This window comes from Cebus imitator, unplaced genomic scaffold, assembly GCF_001604975.1.
Source record: "Cebus imitator isolate Cc_AM_T3 unplaced genomic scaffold, Cebus_imitator-1.0 Scaffold79, whole genome shotgun sequence".
Classification (NCBI taxonomy): Eukaryota; Metazoa; Chordata; class Mammalia; order Primates; family Cebidae; genus Cebus; species Cebus imitator.
The window spans coordinates 2,559,328-2,575,168 of NW_016107394.1; the positions used below are offsets into that span (position 1 = coordinate 2,559,328).

At 57.5% G+C, this 15,841-nt stretch overlaps 1 protein-coding gene across 9 annotated transcripts in view; it reads right to left on the reverse strand.

Moving 5' to 3' along the window:
* Nucleotides 1–2,125: 2,125 nt before the first annotated feature.
* ARAP1 (ArfGAP with RhoGAP domain, ankyrin repeat and PH domain 1) overlaps nucleotides 2,126–15,841 on the reverse strand; it is a 66,408-nt gene continuing 52,692 nt past the window's right edge. For 6 of the 9 annotated variants that reach the window (XM_037740094.1, XM_017533087.2, XM_017533090.2 and 3 more), the window contains 17 exons: nucleotides 15,290–15,485; nucleotides 14,962–15,013; nucleotides 14,687–14,850; nucleotides 14,352–14,564; nucleotides 13,925–14,030; nucleotides 13,085–13,232; nucleotides 12,901–12,987; nucleotides 12,746–12,814; nucleotides 12,346–12,463; nucleotides 11,013–11,126; nucleotides 10,656–10,801; nucleotides 10,070–10,102; nucleotides 5,711–5,793; nucleotides 5,164–5,214; nucleotides 4,916–4,979; nucleotides 3,213–3,362; nucleotides 2,133–2,743 (listed from right to left, as the gene is read on the reverse strand). In XM_037740094.1, the coding sequence (XP_037596022.1) occupies nucleotides 2,726–2,743; nucleotides 3,213–3,362; nucleotides 4,916–4,979; nucleotides 5,164–5,214; nucleotides 5,711–5,793; nucleotides 10,070–10,102; nucleotides 10,656–10,801; nucleotides 11,013–11,126; nucleotides 12,346–12,463; nucleotides 12,746–12,814; nucleotides 12,901–12,987; nucleotides 13,085–13,232; nucleotides 13,925–14,030; nucleotides 14,352–14,564; nucleotides 14,687–14,850; nucleotides 14,962–15,013; nucleotides 15,290–15,485 (1,812 nt within the window). In that variant the 3' untranslated portion in view covers nucleotides 2,133–2,725. Of the gene's footprint in view, nucleotides 2,744–3,212; nucleotides 3,363–4,915; nucleotides 4,980–5,163; nucleotides 5,215–5,710; nucleotides 5,794–10,069; nucleotides 10,103–10,655; nucleotides 10,802–11,012; nucleotides 11,127–12,345; nucleotides 12,464–12,745; nucleotides 12,815–12,900; nucleotides 12,988–13,084; nucleotides 13,233–13,924; nucleotides 14,031–14,351; nucleotides 14,565–14,686; nucleotides 14,851–14,961; nucleotides 15,014–15,289; nucleotides 15,486–15,841 lie in introns of all 9 variants that reach the window. The other 3 variants (XM_037740095.1, XM_017533094.1, XM_017533088.2) reach the window with 2 other exon arrangements.

Consider the following 15,841-nt stretch of genomic DNA (forward strand, 5'->3'; position numbering starts at 1 on the left):
GCCTCCCCTCCTGCAATGCCCTCACCATCCAGGCTCTGCCATGCCTCAGCCTTCTCTCCCAGGGCTCTCCATGTTCCCCAGGTGCTGGGCCTGGATTTGGGTTGGTCCTTGAAGCCCTGTCCTCCTCCCCCAACGTTTCAACCTCTACCACAACTGTGCCTGGCAAGGCCTCCGGTCTTTGAGGCTGGCTCAGGAGCACCTCCTTGTCCAGGAAACCCATCCTTCTCCAAGAGCTACTTTCAGCCTCTCTGAAGGTCCAGGTCTGGGCTCTTCAACCCATCCCTGGCAACCTGACCTCAAATAACATGTGAATGAGCAAACCACCCAGGGGCCCAAGAGGCCCCATTTTTAGGAATCCTTGTGACAAGGACCAGCAGAGCCTCCTACCCCTAACCCATCCAACACTGTTGTCACAGGCATATATCATTCTGACTGAGGCCCTGAGGCTCCTGTTAGGATGTCACCCCACCCTCTACCGGAGGGAAAGCACTTTATGCCATCACTAACTGACAGTTCAGACCCCCTGCCTCAGGGAACAAGTCAGGCCACTTGTAAGGGGAGCAAAGAATTGGAATCAGGAGTAAGTCAAAGAGGGAGATTCCACCAAAGTAGGACAGTGAGAATGGACCTCAGGCCTGCTTCACGGGCATTGCGTGGCCTTGGGAAAGTGGCCTCCCTTCTCTGGGCCTAGCTCCCCCTTGTCAAGAGCAGACAGTGCAGGAGGCACAGGGGCCGAGTCACATCAGGCTCTTGGTAGAAGGCTGTTCCCACCTCTTCCTGGCTCCCAGAGCCCAGGTCTCCAAAGCATATTTCTGTACGTGCTGCCTTCCAGAATGTCACCAGCCTGCAGACCAAAGGCAGAACTGGGTCCCGCTTCACACCCTAGCAGAGAAACCCCTGGGCCAGCACCACCACCCGGGTGTCCTCCAGACCCTGCTTTGATTCTAGCAAAGATGAGTGGTCCGTGGCTGCCGCCTTGTGGCCCAGAGCAGTACTGCAACCAGCCCCCTGAGCTGGGGCAGTGGCCACAGCATAGCAGGGGGTGCCTCCAGTCTCACCCACTCAGGGCCTCAGGGCTGGCTGAGTAGCGCAAGGTCAGATCCAGGAGCAGGTTCTTGACCCCAAGCACTGGGATAAGGGGGTCCATCAGCCCTGTGCTGGCTGGAGGCAGAATCATACATTTGACCTGTGAATCTGGCCCAGAATGGCCCACATGGGGTGGGAGAGTCAAGGGGATTGGTCCCAGACTGTGAAACGGGTCAGCAGGACTCGGGGAGCTGGTTCCAGTCTCCTGGCATATACCTCCCCTTCCTGAGACACAGGGAGAGGGAACCTGGAGTCCAGGTCTCCAAGTGCCCTGCTGGACCCCAGGCTCCCCACTGAGATGGACGCCTGAGTCAGAGGTCACATGGCCCATCCTCATCCACTCTGCCCAGCCCCACTGGCCCAATGAGGCTAAGGACAGGAGGTCAACCTGTCGGCGCACTGAGTCCCCGAAGAGCAGGTGGTAATGAGGGTCTAGGCAAAGGTGGGAATGTGGTGTCTGGCACCTCCCCAGGGAGTCCCAAACCCATCTCTGAGCAGCTCATGATCTCCCCTGCAGGCCAGGGTCTCCTATTCTTGGAGGAGATGGCCAGGCAGTGCCCAGTGAGGGCAGCCCCCGGTGCACGGCAGGCCTCACCTCTGGATGAGCAGGCACGGGCCACATGTGATCTGAAGGTCCTTCTTCCTAGTTTACTCAGGCTCCTGTGGTCTGACCTTGTGTCTCCAGCAGGGGCTGCTGCAGGGCTGCTGGGCCTGTGTCACTGACACACCATACCCAGGCCCCAGCTGCGACTCAGACTCAGACTGCAGCAGTACAGGGACTCAGGTCCATTCAGGGTCACTGCTGGCCAGGATAGGACCAGCATTCCCAGCCCGGCTGCACAATAGTACAATGGGGGTAGCATGGAGCCAGGACAGGGCTCTGCTTAGGGAAGGGGGTCATCTGAAGAGCTCAGGGCCTGGAAGAAGCAAGGCCTAGGTTCTCAGCTTCAGGCACTAGACACTCACCCCTGGGCTTCCTGACCTCCTGTCCCCTACCCACGACGCCCAATCCCCTTAACCAATCACAGGCCTCAGCACCTTAGGGTAAAATATACAGATATATTTATATTATCAAAAAGCCCCCAAAGTGGGGAAGGGGCATCGGGTCTTCTGGACCTCCCAGTCAGCCCAGACTGGAAGGCAGGCTGAAAACCTGAAAGTGCAGCTCTCAGCTCTGTAGAAGCTCAGCCAAGAGCTCCCTCCCCTCAGGCAGAGTGCTCCTCTAGAGCACCCGCTTTCTGCTGTTCTGGAGTTTGTTGTGGGGAGCAGAGGGCTCCCTTCCAGCGGGGGCCCCAGGGCCTCAAGTCTCTTAAAGGGTGGTGGTCCTCCCACGTTCCTGACTTATGCCCATCTCTCCAGCCCCACAAACTCAGGGACAGTGAACCCGGGAGGTGAGCAGGTTGGGCCAAGAGAACTGAACACCTGGACACAGCTGGGAGAGACTCCCGCCCAGGCTAACCCTGCTGCCTCCCACCCCAGCCAGGGAACCCCATGCTACAGTCAGGATGGAGGACGTGAGTGTGGGGTGCCGGTTCCCATGCAACCTCTGCTGGCGCACACCAGGCCTTGGGGCATAATGGGTGTCTCAACAGAAGGCTTCCAGCAGCAGAATCCTAGAGCCAAGGGTGGGCTCCTGTGCTCAGACGTGGCGTAGGAGCTGCAGGAAGGCAAGAGGCCCACAGGCATTTTGTGAAGGCCCAGAGGGGCCAGCGCCCCGCTAAAGCTGCTGCAGCCACTCTCCGCTGCTGGCCGGGGAGCACTCCAGTCTGCTGGGCTCCCAGCTCCCAGGGCCAGGCACAAGGGGGGTCCCAGCTCCCAGGGCCAGGCAGAGGACTCCCAGCTCCCAGGGCCAGGCAGAGGGGGCTCCCAGCTCCCAGGGCCAGGCAGAGGGGGCTCCCAGCTCCCAGGGCCAGGCACAGGGGACTCCCAGCTCCCAGGGCCAAGCAGAAGGGGCTCCTGTGAACAGTGTGAACCAAAGGGGCCTACGGGGGCCCCCACTGAAGCTGGAGGGAGGGGGCTGGAGGACAATTAGAGAGGGCAATTAGGAGAATCATCTACTGTGGAATAGAAGGCAGGTAACCAGCCAGGTCCCCAGCCCCTGTCCAAAGGCATGGAGAGCCACTCACAGACAGAGGGTCCGAGGTGAAGGCAGCCACACTCCGGCGCATTTCGTTTTCACTGCCTCGAAGGGGGATCAGTGACACACTGCCCAGCCGGACCTCAGGCACCGCCCGGGACACACGAGAGGGCTCTGAGGGCCACACCAGGCCGTCGTGCTGGGGAGCAGGGAGAGGAGGGGGCTAGGCTCAGCTTCAGCTCAGCCAGACACTCAGCCTCAGATCTGCCTACCCTTCCCAGAAACGCCTCCAGCTGTGATCTCAGATGACTCCCTCAGCTTTGATCCCAGCCGATATGAGAAGCAGCTGTGGGGAGAACATGACTGCATCTCTGGCAAAACATGGCCAGTTCTGCTACTCAACAACTCCCATCTCCAGATCCGCAAACCCCTCCAAGAACCAAGAAAACATTTTTCCTAGAGGAACAGGTCTGCGCCCCACTTAGGAACCAGGAACTACAGAATCCACCCTGTTTCCCTTTAGGCTTTGCTTACCAGGAAGCCCAGGGCTAAAAGAACACAGCTCCAAGAAAGAACTCAGCCCGCCCTGGTCGTTTTGTTTCCCTTTTTCCTAAACACTTGTGGACTCTTATGTGAAAAACTCTTTGTCTTAACTCATCTGTTTCAAGTCTAACCCAGCCTCTGGCCCTGCTCTGGCTCAGGAGTCGTCCCCACCATGTCCCCGCCTCGGCTACCACAGCCACTGCCTCAACTGGCCTGCTCACCTCTGGGCTCCACCCTTTGTCCCTCTTCCTGACGCTGCACCCAGAGTGAGCCCTGGCAGACTCCAGCCTGCACCACACTCTACCTAAATGCCACCTGCGCCCCCACCAGGGTTCCCCATGGCCCATTGTCGAGTTCAGTTTCCCTGGCGTGGCCTCCAAGACTCTCTGAGACTCTGCTCCTCACTCCCTTTCCGACGGACTTCCTGCACTCCTGGCTTCTCCCCTCACAACCACCTATGCTTCTCTTGCACATCTTCAGACCTTTGCCTAAACCGCCCCCCTGCCTAGAAGCTGTTTCCCTCTTTGCTTGGTGAATTCTCCCACACTGCCTTTTTTTTTTTTTTTTTTTTACACAGTCTCACTCTGCTGCCCAGGCTGGGGTGCTATGGCACAATCCTGGCTCACTGCAACCTCCGCCTCCCGGGTTCAAGTGATTCTCCTGCCTCAGCCTCCCGAGTAGCTGGGATTACAGACATGCACCACCACAGCCGGCTAATATTTTTGTTTGTTTGTTTGTTTGTTTTAGTAAAAACAGGTTTCACCATGTTAGCCAGGATGGTCTCGATCACCTGACCTCATGATCCACCCACCTCGGCCTCCCAAAGTGCTGGGATCACAGGCGTGAGCCACCATGTCTAGCCTCTCCCACATTTCCTAAAACTCAGATCCCCTGGGCTCCCTGCTGCCACCACAGCACTGATCACACTGGGCTATTACTGGCTGCTTCTGGGTCTGTTTTCCTGTCCACAAGAGGAGTGCCCCAAGGGCAGGGTCTGTGTCCTGTCTGTTCCTAGCATCCTTGGCTTGGGGCAGGACTAACGGTAGGTGCTAGGAAGGATTTGCTGAATAAAATAGCAAATGAATTAAAAGCAACTCAAAAACCTTTGAAGCAAGGGATGGCCTGAGTAGTGCAGAAGCCAGTGTGCCCATTCTCTATAATGGAAGCCTCCAGGGACCCACCCCACACCCCACACTCTGCATCTGGTACCTGCACAAACAGGAAGGTTGCGAACCACTCCCGGAGCTCCATCTGCGTGTCACAGCAGAGGTACCTAAGGGTGGGACGCAGACCTGGATGATGCCAAAGGCCTGGCTGAGCAGGGAACACTGTGTCCACCTCACCACCCCAGGGTCTGCCAGATGACACAGATCTGAGCAGTGACGAGGGAACCGGTGAAGGTGGACGTGCCACCATCTTTTCTCAGTCTGGGGTCTCAGGACGGGGTGCTCACTCACCACTGTTGTTTCTCATGTTTCTCTGTCTCATGCACCACTGTGAAGCCCCAGCTGCAGAGGAAGAGGGGAGAGAGTGGGGTGTTTGACAGGCCACAGAGGTTCAACACCCTGGTTCCCAAGACAGAGCCCAGAAGCCACAGCCATAGCCAGAGTCAGAGTTCAGGGCCTTCTCACAAGAGTGGCATGCCCTGGCCTCTGCCTCTCTCAGCCCCCACCAGCCTCCCAGTCCCCGCCTCCAGAGTAATGCACCACCAAACCCAGCTAATTTTTGTATTTTTTGTAGAGATGGGATCTTGCCACATTGCCCAGGCTGGTCTCGAACTTCTAGGCTCAAGTGATCCACCTGACTCGGCCTCCCCAAGTACTGGGATTACAGACATGAGCCACTACACTTGGCCGAGAATTTGGATTGAAGGTGTGTCCAGGTGATGCTGGTCTGGGGACCTCGCCATCAGAGCCCCTGCACCGACCTGTCAAATTAAAATCCCCAGCTGTGCCTCCCCCATCATTTCTGAGCCCCTCAGGCCCCTGCCCAGTCCCAGCTTACCAGGTGGGTGGCCGGAGTTTCTTCTTCACTCCCAGGTAGACTTTGAGACTCTTGACGGGCCACTCCTTCTCAGGCCGGTGACTCTGAGGTAGGGTGGGGAGAAGAGGGCACTTTAGTCTGCAGAGTAGACACTGGGGCCACTCTGCCCACCGGGTACCTCCCTCCTCCCACTCCCGAGCCCTCATTGCATCCCAGCACAGGGCACCTCCTTCAGGAAGTCTTCCTGACAAAGCCCTCCCTGTTCACAATCCAGCCCAACCAACCCCCAGCCCTAGGCCCCCAAGGCCTCTCTCCCTGCAGCAGTATCAGACAGTCAACCCTCAGTCTCCGAGGCAGCCATCCCAACTGGGACATCTGTAACAGCGAATCCCAGCACCACCCTGCTGCCCTGCAAACTGGAAAACTGACTTAAGCATCGGCCTGAATTAGATTGTACATGGAGGGAGAACTGCACATCCTCCCCCAGCACCAAGCTGGAATGAGCAAATGTGATCAGGGCGCCTCGGTTGGCTGCTCGTGTCTGTGTTCATCTCAGGTTACTCATTTCTCACCCCTCTCTGCCCTGTAGAGGCTCCAGGGTTGACTGTGTGAACAGAGGGCTCAAGGGACCAGCAGTTACTAGCTCTTTGCTTCCACGAGAAGCCTAATGACTCCAGCTAAAGCGGAACAGCTGTTCAATAGACCATAAGAAGAACTTCCCAATGGTCTACGTCAGGAAGCAAGAGACCAATGTACTGAGGAGGGGCACCAGATTGCCAAAAGATTCACGTCTGGCCCCTGCCTCGGCATATGGGTCTGGGCTTGGAAGGAGCAGGCTGGCTCAGAGGCAGAGAGATGGGGGCAATGACCCCCAAGGAAGAGGCTGGTTGGAGATCAAGCTAACAAGGCTTCCTCCTGCTCTTGGAGCCACTTGCTTAAAGCCCTACCCCTACCAGGCACCCCTGAAGCCCACAGGGGCACCAGAGTGAATGGCAGGGGAGGGAGATTCACTTACAACCGAAACTGGGGGTCAAAGAGTGAGCCACCTCTCCCCTGTTCCCCACCATGGCTCCCAGCCACCTCCAGGCATGGCTCCTCAGTAGGGGCCAGGGGAGGGAGAAGTTTCAGGAACTGGTGGACTTCTTGTGATATCGCAAAAGGATGGGTTGCCTAGGGACTGGTGGAGACCTCTGTGCTCTCAAAGGGGTGTGGCTTAGGAGAGCCTTAGTAAGGATTTTTCTCTCTGCTTTTACCCCGACACCCCGATTGGAAAGCCCCATGTCTTCTATAGATAGCACCTAACCTGATGATGGACATGTGCCCAGGAGGGCCTGGAACCAACTGGGCTGCAAGCATGGGACACTCAGGGGTGCAAACAGGGAGGAAAGTGGTGGGGGCAGCGCAGGGAGGGCGGATCAGGCTGCAGACATGGAAGAAACAAGATGTGGGAGAATACAAGGAAGAAACTTGCATGCATGCAGGGAATAAGCAAGGCTGGGAGCAGCAAAGCAAAAGGCCTGCAAACCAGAAGACAGCTGGTGGCAGAAATGGAAAGACTGAGATAGAGGCTGTAAAAGAGATTCAGCTCCAGGAACGGAAAACACAAGGCTCTGGGCATGAAGGAAGGAAGGATGTGGGGAAAACTGGACTGCAGGTACGGGAGGAATCAGGCTGAGGGGATGGAAAACAGGCTGTGGGTTTGGAAGAAGTCAGGCTGTGGGTGGGAGGGGAACAGAAGTAGAAGCAAGCAGTCAAGTGAGTCAAGGGTAGATGGGACTAGCCCAGTCAGGAGTGGAGAAAACTGTGGGAATCAAGGCATTCAAACCAGGCTGCGTCTCCGAGAATGAAAACAACCCTCAGGCCTCCGATTCCTTGGGGTCTGATGTGCGCAGCATGTGTGTGATGTGAGGGCGGCTGACACAGGAAGTTTGCAGAAGCGGGTCTTAGGAGGAGAGGATCTCAGTCAATGCCGTCTCCTTTTGAGAATGAATCCCGCAAGGTGGAGTGTAGTGGTGCAATCTCAGCTCACTGCAACCCCACATCATGGGATCAAGCCATCCTCCTGCTTCAGCCTCCCGAGTAGCTGGGACTACAGGCATGCACCACCATGTCTGGCTAATTTTTATAGAGACAGGGTTTCACCATGTTGCCCAGGCTAGTCCCAAACTCCTGGGCTCAAGAGATCCTCCCACCTCAGCCTCCCAAAGTGCTGGGATTACAGGCATGAGCCACTGCACCTGGCCCAAGGACTTCATTTCTAATCAGACAGCTCATGTTTCCAGCATGTCCAGGTCACTGGTACCAGGTCACTGGCGGACAATGAAGTTTACCCTTGATGCTTAAGGATCTCTGCTGGAACCAAGAGCTTCCTTTTCCAGGTGCCTCAGGGTCTTTAACAAGAGGAGACCCCCAGGATAAGGCACAAGTGAATCACCTGTGCCTGAATCACCTGGATCCTGAATCCTGAATGACCTGGGATTGTCCTAATTTCAAACATTCTGTCCTACTGCCACATAAACCAACAAATGCCAGAATTGCTAACAATGTGGTAACCAGCCCACACCTGCTTAGGGCCTCTGCCAAGCCAGAGGTGTTGGCTGTCACTGGGGCACGGGGAGCACCACCCACCCTGTGCTGAGCCGCCCCTCCTTGCTGAGTTCTCAAGTCCGAGACATCCAGGAATACAAAGCTTGCATTTCCATACTAAGAAACCTGGGTGTGAGTCCCAGTCTACACTTACAGATGGCCTTGGGCAAGTCGCGCAAAGCCTGTTTTCTCACCTAGAAGCGGGGACAGCCCTCTTCCTCAGAGAACAGTAGTAAGGATTCCATGTCTCAGGATGTGAGGGGCTAGCACCAAGCCTGGTTCCTTAGGGAATATTAGATCTCACCCCTTTTTCCAGCTCTCCTGTCTCCTTCCTTCCATGCCCAGGGAGCCACAGCTGCCTTTCCAGGTGCCTCAGCCATCCTGCCTCCCTTCTGCCCACAGTGTGGGTCCTAAGCACTCCTAGAGGGAGGGGCCCGGGAGATAGCATCCCAGAACCAAGAGGGACAGACTGGATAGGAGGACAGGCTCCGAAGTGAAGATATGATCACAGAGGAGGGCAAAGGAGAGAAGAGAAGGCGTTTCCCACAGGGCTAGCAGGAGCCCAGGATGCATCAATAGAAGCACAAAATGCAAAGAGGAGATGAGGTCCTGCTCTATCCGTTCTGCTCCTACCATGGCAGCCAAGCCTGTTGAGGTGTCCTCAGGAAATGCAAGGGGCAGGAAGGGCCTGAAGACACTGGGGGTGGGGGGTGGGGGGCGGTGGCTGTGGGAGCTCAGGCTAGACCACTTGGCTTGGAACCCTGTCTCCGCTGCCCATCCTGCAGGGCAGCAGTCCCCAGTCTTTTTGGTATCAGGGACCAGTTTCGCAGACAATTTTTCCATGGGCAGGGGGATGGTTTCGGGATGAAACTGTTAAACCTCAGATCTTCAGTCGTTAGATTCTCTTAAGGAGTGCACAACCTGGATCCCTCACTGACACAGTTCACAGCAGGGTTCGCACTCTCATGAGAATCTAATGCTGCTGCCGACCTGACAGGAGGCAGGGCTCAGGGGCAATGCTCGCTCGCCCGACGCTCACCTCCTGTTGCATGGCCTGTTCCTGACAGGCCACAAGCAGCTACCGCTCTGTGGCCTGGGGGTTGGGGACCCCTGCTGCAGAGGATCTATGCTTGTGGCCCCCAAGGCATAGCTGAGACCCAAAGAGGCATCATGAGATGCAGATTTCTCAGCAGAACCTGAGCAAGGGCCTTCACCCAGGGAGAAGTACATCCCTAGGAATAGGGCAGCCCCAAGGGAGGAGGGCATGAGCTCTCTCTCCTAGGAGTGTGCAGAGCAGAAACAGCCAGCTAGGGAGGCCTCAGAGAGACTCCTACCCTAGGTGGGGGTATCCCACAAGCCTCTCGTCCCACCCTGGCATGTCAGGGTCAGGGCAGTAGCAAGAACATTCCAGTCAGTAGTCCTGGAACTCTGTCCAGGGTTGGAAATAGGGTGGCTCCAGGGATGACAGGAGATGAAGATCAGAGCTCTAACGGAAACCTAGGTGCCACCATTACTAGATTTTTAACTTCCACACTGAGTCCTTTGGAAAATTCTAGAGCATTGCACTGATAGGGAACCTATCTTAGGGAAAGGACCCTAGGACAGGATTAGCGGTAAAGGGGAGGAGCTTAGGCCCCAGGCCCCAGGACAGAATACACAGTGCCGACTGGCAAGGGGGCAGGGAACCATGCCTGCAGATGGCCAGGAGCTTGGGCTGTGTCCCCATGCTACCACCCAGCTCACTTGGCCCCCAGGCGGTGTAAGGCAGCTGGCAGTCAGCCCACAGCTACTCACGGTCTCAGGGGCCCCGCTCCATGGCCTCTGGCTCTGTTTGATAGAGGATCAGGGTTATGGAAGAAGTCCCAGGTCTAGGGTCAGGACAGCACGTGTGGAGATGTGTGGGGCTTCGGGGGGAGGGGGTGTGTGGCACGAATGTGCAGAAGGTGGGGGGTGCCAAATGGAGTCTGGGTTGTGAGAACACCTTGCACGTGGAGTGAGTGAGTGAATGAGGGTGGCCTGGGAGGCATATGATGACATATGATGTGACAAGGCATGCATGGGCCACAACTTGGGGCTATCATCAAGTAGCAGGTTCCTGTGGCTGCAGTGATACAGCACAGGCACAGTGAGACAGAGCATGGGCGTGGAGTGGTGTGATGGCATCTGGGTGCCAGGGCCTAGTGGAGCTACAGGGCACAGTAGAGTGGCCATCCAGGGCCATAGCAGGAGGGGTCTTAAGAGTCTACAGTTCTCCCCCACTGCTGTGCTATCCTGAGAGCCTGCAGCGGGAATATTTCCACTTGCAGACCAAGGGGACTCTCTGAGCACATTCAGGGGTACAGGTGCCCACCTTGGGGCAGAACCCAGTGGAGCCACTTACCCGGACCTCCTTGTAGAGCCGCAGGCAGCTGCTGTTAAGGATGAAGTAGCGATCGTGGAAGCCGCCTGAGGGCAGGCCCAGGCCCAGAAGGCTGCGGTCCTCACGGAACTTCATCATGCCATGCTTGGTGTCACCAACACGGCTGGCTGGGGAGGGGGGGACCAGAGTGGGCACAGGCTGCAACAACCCCTACCCGGGGCTGGGTCCCAGAATAAAGGAAACTGCCCCATCCTGCCCCAGTCTTTCCATAGAGGCCCACCCACCTGGCACCCTCTGCTTGAGCTGCTCCTACCTGGCACGCCCAGGTCCCACCCTGGCTCTGGAAGAGGGGACTGCCCCAAGCCCGGCACCACCTACCCAGGTACAGCAACATGGCCTCCATGGCCTGGTGCTTCTTCACCACCAGATGGCTGTCCGTGCCCAGCCCGTGCAAGATGGGCAGTACCTTCTCCGCAAAGTGCAGGGGGCGCTCTGGGGAGAGGTCACACCCACCGTCACTGGGACCACATGGCCATCAAGGGCTGGCACATGGGCATGTCACCCACACATCCCCTGTCCACTCCAACCGCCTGCAAGTGTCATGACACACAACACCACCATCACGACCACCTGTCCGACAACCAAACTTCAGGCTTGACACACCTGGCTGTGACCAAAGCTGCTCAAATTCAACATGTGAAAAACCACGCCCACGATCTCCACCCCCACCCCCTTCCTGCCCTCCTCTTGTCCCCCATCAGAGAATTACAACCACCACCACCCCCACCACCACCACCACCCCCATGCTAGGCTGCTCAATCCAGAAACAAACCCCCCCTCGCTCTCCCAATCCACGCATCGGATCTCCCTGCTCTGTCCATCTCCACTGCTGCCCCCCTGCCCACGTTACCGCCTTCTCCTTGGACTAAACCATGGCCTTCAAAGTGTGCTCCAATTTCCCTCGCCCTCCTCTCCCCACCCAGCAGCAAGCAGCACTCCTCTTCAACACCCGCTCACTAACCCTCCGAGGGGCTTGCATTGCTGCCAGGCCCTGCGTGGTTGCCTCTGCCTTGATCTCCAGCCCTACCCATGCCACCACCTCTCACTGCCCTCGTCTCCTTGAGGGCCACCACAGAGCTTTTGCCTTCTTCACCAAGTAGCCCCTACTCTTCCTTCCCATCCTGTCCCGGGGAAGATCTGACAATGCTATGGGTCTCTCCTCCACAACAGTTACCGCATCTGTAGTTGAACATGTATTGGTGTGATCATTTAGACTGACTAACCCCCACAAGGACAGGGACTGTGTGTGTGGCTCCCCAGCCTAGTGCCTGGCACTCAACAAATACAGTAAAACTAATGAACAGATACAGCCTCATCCTCCACTGCCATCAAGACCACAAAATACCTTTCTCATCCCAACCATCACCATTGTCACTGGCACCTGAGAAAGCACTGTTACGGCCAACACCATCTACCCCTTCACTGTCCCTTCTATCAGCCACATGACAGGCATCACCTCAATCCCTGCCAGAACCCTATCACTACCGTCACAGGGATCACAGTCTTCATCACTGTGACAGCAACATGTCATCAAAGCCCTTTTCACCACCCATGCTCAAGTACAGGGTAGGGGAGGACAGACAGGGGTTACAGGTCATGAACGAGACAAGACAGGCCACACCACACCCTGCACAAGCCCAGGGTCACCCACCTGCCTCCTCCCTCTCGTTGACCTCAAAGCAGGTCCAGTAGTCCTTCTCCCTGATGCCCACGTTCCGGCGATCCAGGATCTCCAGGGTGAGCTCCTCAGCAGTCATGGATGCTGGGATCTGCAGGGACCAAGAAGAAGGAGATTAACCTCCCTGCCCCTGGCTCCTGCTCTTGCCACAACCTTGCTGTGTGATTCAGAGCCTAAGCCCATCTTTCTCAGGCCCTTCTGGAGTCCTGGGATACAGAGGGGTGTCTCTGAATGGTTCTTACAGCACCAGCCAGATACAGGTCCCAAACAGGTCCTCTCCTTGGGATGGAAGCACTGCTCCCCTGGCCATCTGAGCCTGTGCCTGGCCCAGCCTGATTCTCTGGCCCCTTGGCTTCTAGGTCCCAGCAGCTACCTTGATATGCTGCTCAGTCTCTGCCTTCTTCTCCTCCAGATACACTGTGCAGATGAAGTCACCAGCATGCTGCAGGGAGACAGGGCTCAGCTGGGGGCCTAGGAAATGGGTGCAGGAGGTGGGCCCAAGCCCCCCACCCAGGCTCCGTCCTTCACCTGGGTCCCACTGGCAGTGCCAGCCACTCGCATCTTCACAATGGCAGTGATCTCCTCCCGCTGCTTCCTGAGTTCCTCCTCATCCACCTGGGAAGGGGAGAGGGGCAGGGACTGAGGGTCACTGCCATCTCTGCCATCTGGGTGGCTCACCCTGCCCTTCACTGCCCACTGGCCAGGGACGCACACTAAACACCACCACATAGTGGTTAATGAGGTCTTCTACCACACGGCCAGCCTTGTAGTCCTGCCCATCCGTCTGGAAGAGCGTGGGCCCAAACACAATTGCCAGGTTGTGCACATTCATCTGGTTGGTGTCTGAGAAGCACTGGACACTGGAGAGGGGAGGAGGAGAGCCTTGAGTGAGGAGTCAGGCTGAGTTTCCCATCTCACCCTGCTCATTTCTGACAGGTCCAAGACTGGTCTGCTCAGAGGGGACCACTATCCAACAGGGTAGGAACAGTTTTTCTGGCCGTGTCTTGTGTCCTAGCAAGGAGCAGGACTAGGAAGCTGGGAGATCCAGCCAAGGTACCCTGGCCCCAAGGGGGAAAATCCTCTACAACAGTGGTCCCCAACATTTCTGGCACCAGGGACTGGTTTCGTGGAAGACAATTTTTCCAAAGATGGGGCAGAGGGGCAGGGGATGGTTTCAGAGGCATTTGCTTCTTACAAGGAGTGCGCCACCTAGATCCCTCACATGTGCAGTTCACGATAGAGTTACGATCCTTTAAGAATCTAATGCTGCGGCTGACATGACAGGAGGCAGAGCTCAGGCAGTAATGCTTGCTCACCCACCACTCACCTCCTGCTGTGCAGCCTGGTTCCTAACAGGCAACGAACCTGTACTGGTCTGTGGCCTGGGGGTTGGAGACCCCTGCTCTACAAATGTCCAATGTTAGGGCGGATCACAGTCAGTATTTGGTGCAAAAAGCCCAGCTGGCTTCCAGGGGAGGGCAGTCAGCCAGGGTGGGGGTAGAAGAACCTTCACCCCATCCCTCCAGAGTCTCACAATGGTATCGCCCCTCACCAGTACAGGTGGCTGATAAGGGCCTTCACTGTGGCCCGGTTGACAGGGGGCAGCCGCACCAGGAGCTCTCGGTACCTGGAGACCTTCTCTTCCTCGTCCTCAATCTCTGGGTGGGGAAGATAAATCAGGTCAGAAACCCCCTATAACCATCTTCCCCCACCCTGCCTGGGCTCCTCTGCCTCTCATGCTGGGTGGCAGCAGTCCCTGTGCCCTCCAAGTCAATGCAGTCCAGGCTGTCAACCAGGGTAAGGAACTCTCAGTCTTCCAGGGTCCCTCGCTCTGTATGGAATGGCGATGCGAATGAGGAGCAGAGGCAGGGAACTGGAGCCTGTCGGTTAGGGTGCGCCTAGTGCAAGTGCTAGAAGGGAAAGGCGCAGGAGTCCGGAGGGATGGGTGGAGGAAGCTGGGCAAGGGCTGCAGGGCCTACCTGAGGCTTCCAGCCAGGCTAGACGCTGGGTGCGAGTGAAGAGCCCATCGGGCAGGTCGCGCAGGAAGCGCTTGAGCGCCGAGGAGACATCATCCACGTGCTGCTCGCCTTCCTTGAGGTGCACAGAGCGTGCGTCCTGCCGCAGGCTCTCCAGCAGCCGCTGCGTCTTCGACGTCTGCCCACACTTGCGGTAGATGCCCTCCGAGGTCAGGCCTAGGGAGGGGCGAAGCGTTTGGGGCCTGAGGCATTGCGTCATGGGGCGGGGCCATGCGGCTCTGGGGCGAAAGGCGGCTCTCCGGGAGGGACATGGCCTGCACCCCAGGGGCGAGGCTCACCGCACTGCGTGATGTAGTCCACACAGCGATATACGATGACAGGGATATCCGAGTCCCCGAGCTGCTGCTCCGACAGCGTGTCCCCCAAGCTGGCGGCTGCTTTCTGGATGGCCCCCAGCCAACCCATGAAGTCTAGCCGCCGCTCGCCCTGTATGTACAGTGTCCTGGGCCAGGGAGAATCAGTCACTGAGGGGCCTATACCTGTCCCACCCTGTCCCCAGGCCCATCAGACTGCTCCAGGTTTCTCGGAGCCTCTCAGGGAGGCCATGGCTCACCTCCTTCGCTCCACCAGCACCAGCACCTGGTTCTCGCTGTCCCCCTGGATGGCTGTGGAGGGGGTCAGTCAAGGTGAGGTCCAGGTCTTGTTCCTGATCCCCAACCTGCTCCCTCCCTCCCTCTCTCTGGGCACACACACACCCCTGGGACCCACCCGCCAATGTATAGGGTAGCTGAGATGTACCCCAAGGGTAGAGGAAATGAAAGGGAAGACTGATGGCTCTGGCCAAGGCCAGGCAGAGCTCAGACTTCCAGGCTAGGGCTGGGGGCCTGGGAGCCCAGGAAAGGGTGCCCTGGAGGCGGGGGGCCCAGGTCTGGTCCACGCACAAAGCTCCTGCAGTTTCCGTAGTTGCAGCGGCTCTTCACAGGGCCCCTCGGGGAAGACAGCTCGGAGCTCTGAGCCACTGAGAGAGAACCAGCCCTCTTGGGCCCGCTGTAGGCTCAGGCCAGCTTTGTAGGGTAGGCGTCCGAGCCGCTCAAAATCGCGGGCCAGCAGATCCTCGGCCAAGGGAGGCACAAATGCCTGGCGGGGAGGCAGCCGGGCGGGGGAGGGAAGGGATAGCATCAGCCAACAACACTGCTGGCCCTATGCCCCAGCTCCATGGCTTGCAAGCAGGTGCTCTCTTCCCACCCAGCTGCCTTCCCTTCTCTTCCCCAGGGCAGAACCCAGCCCAGTGATGGAACTTGGGTACCATGCCCCACTTCATACCCACTCAGATGTACCCGCCTCTGGAAAGGCTTCCCAGACACCTTCAGGAGAACTCTTCTCTGGGCCCTCACAGCACCAAAGCATTCTTGCCCTCTGTTGTGGCACTGGTTATACTGTTGATGTCACCTGAACCCCACCCATATGGGAGCTGTCTCCCTGACTCATGTGGG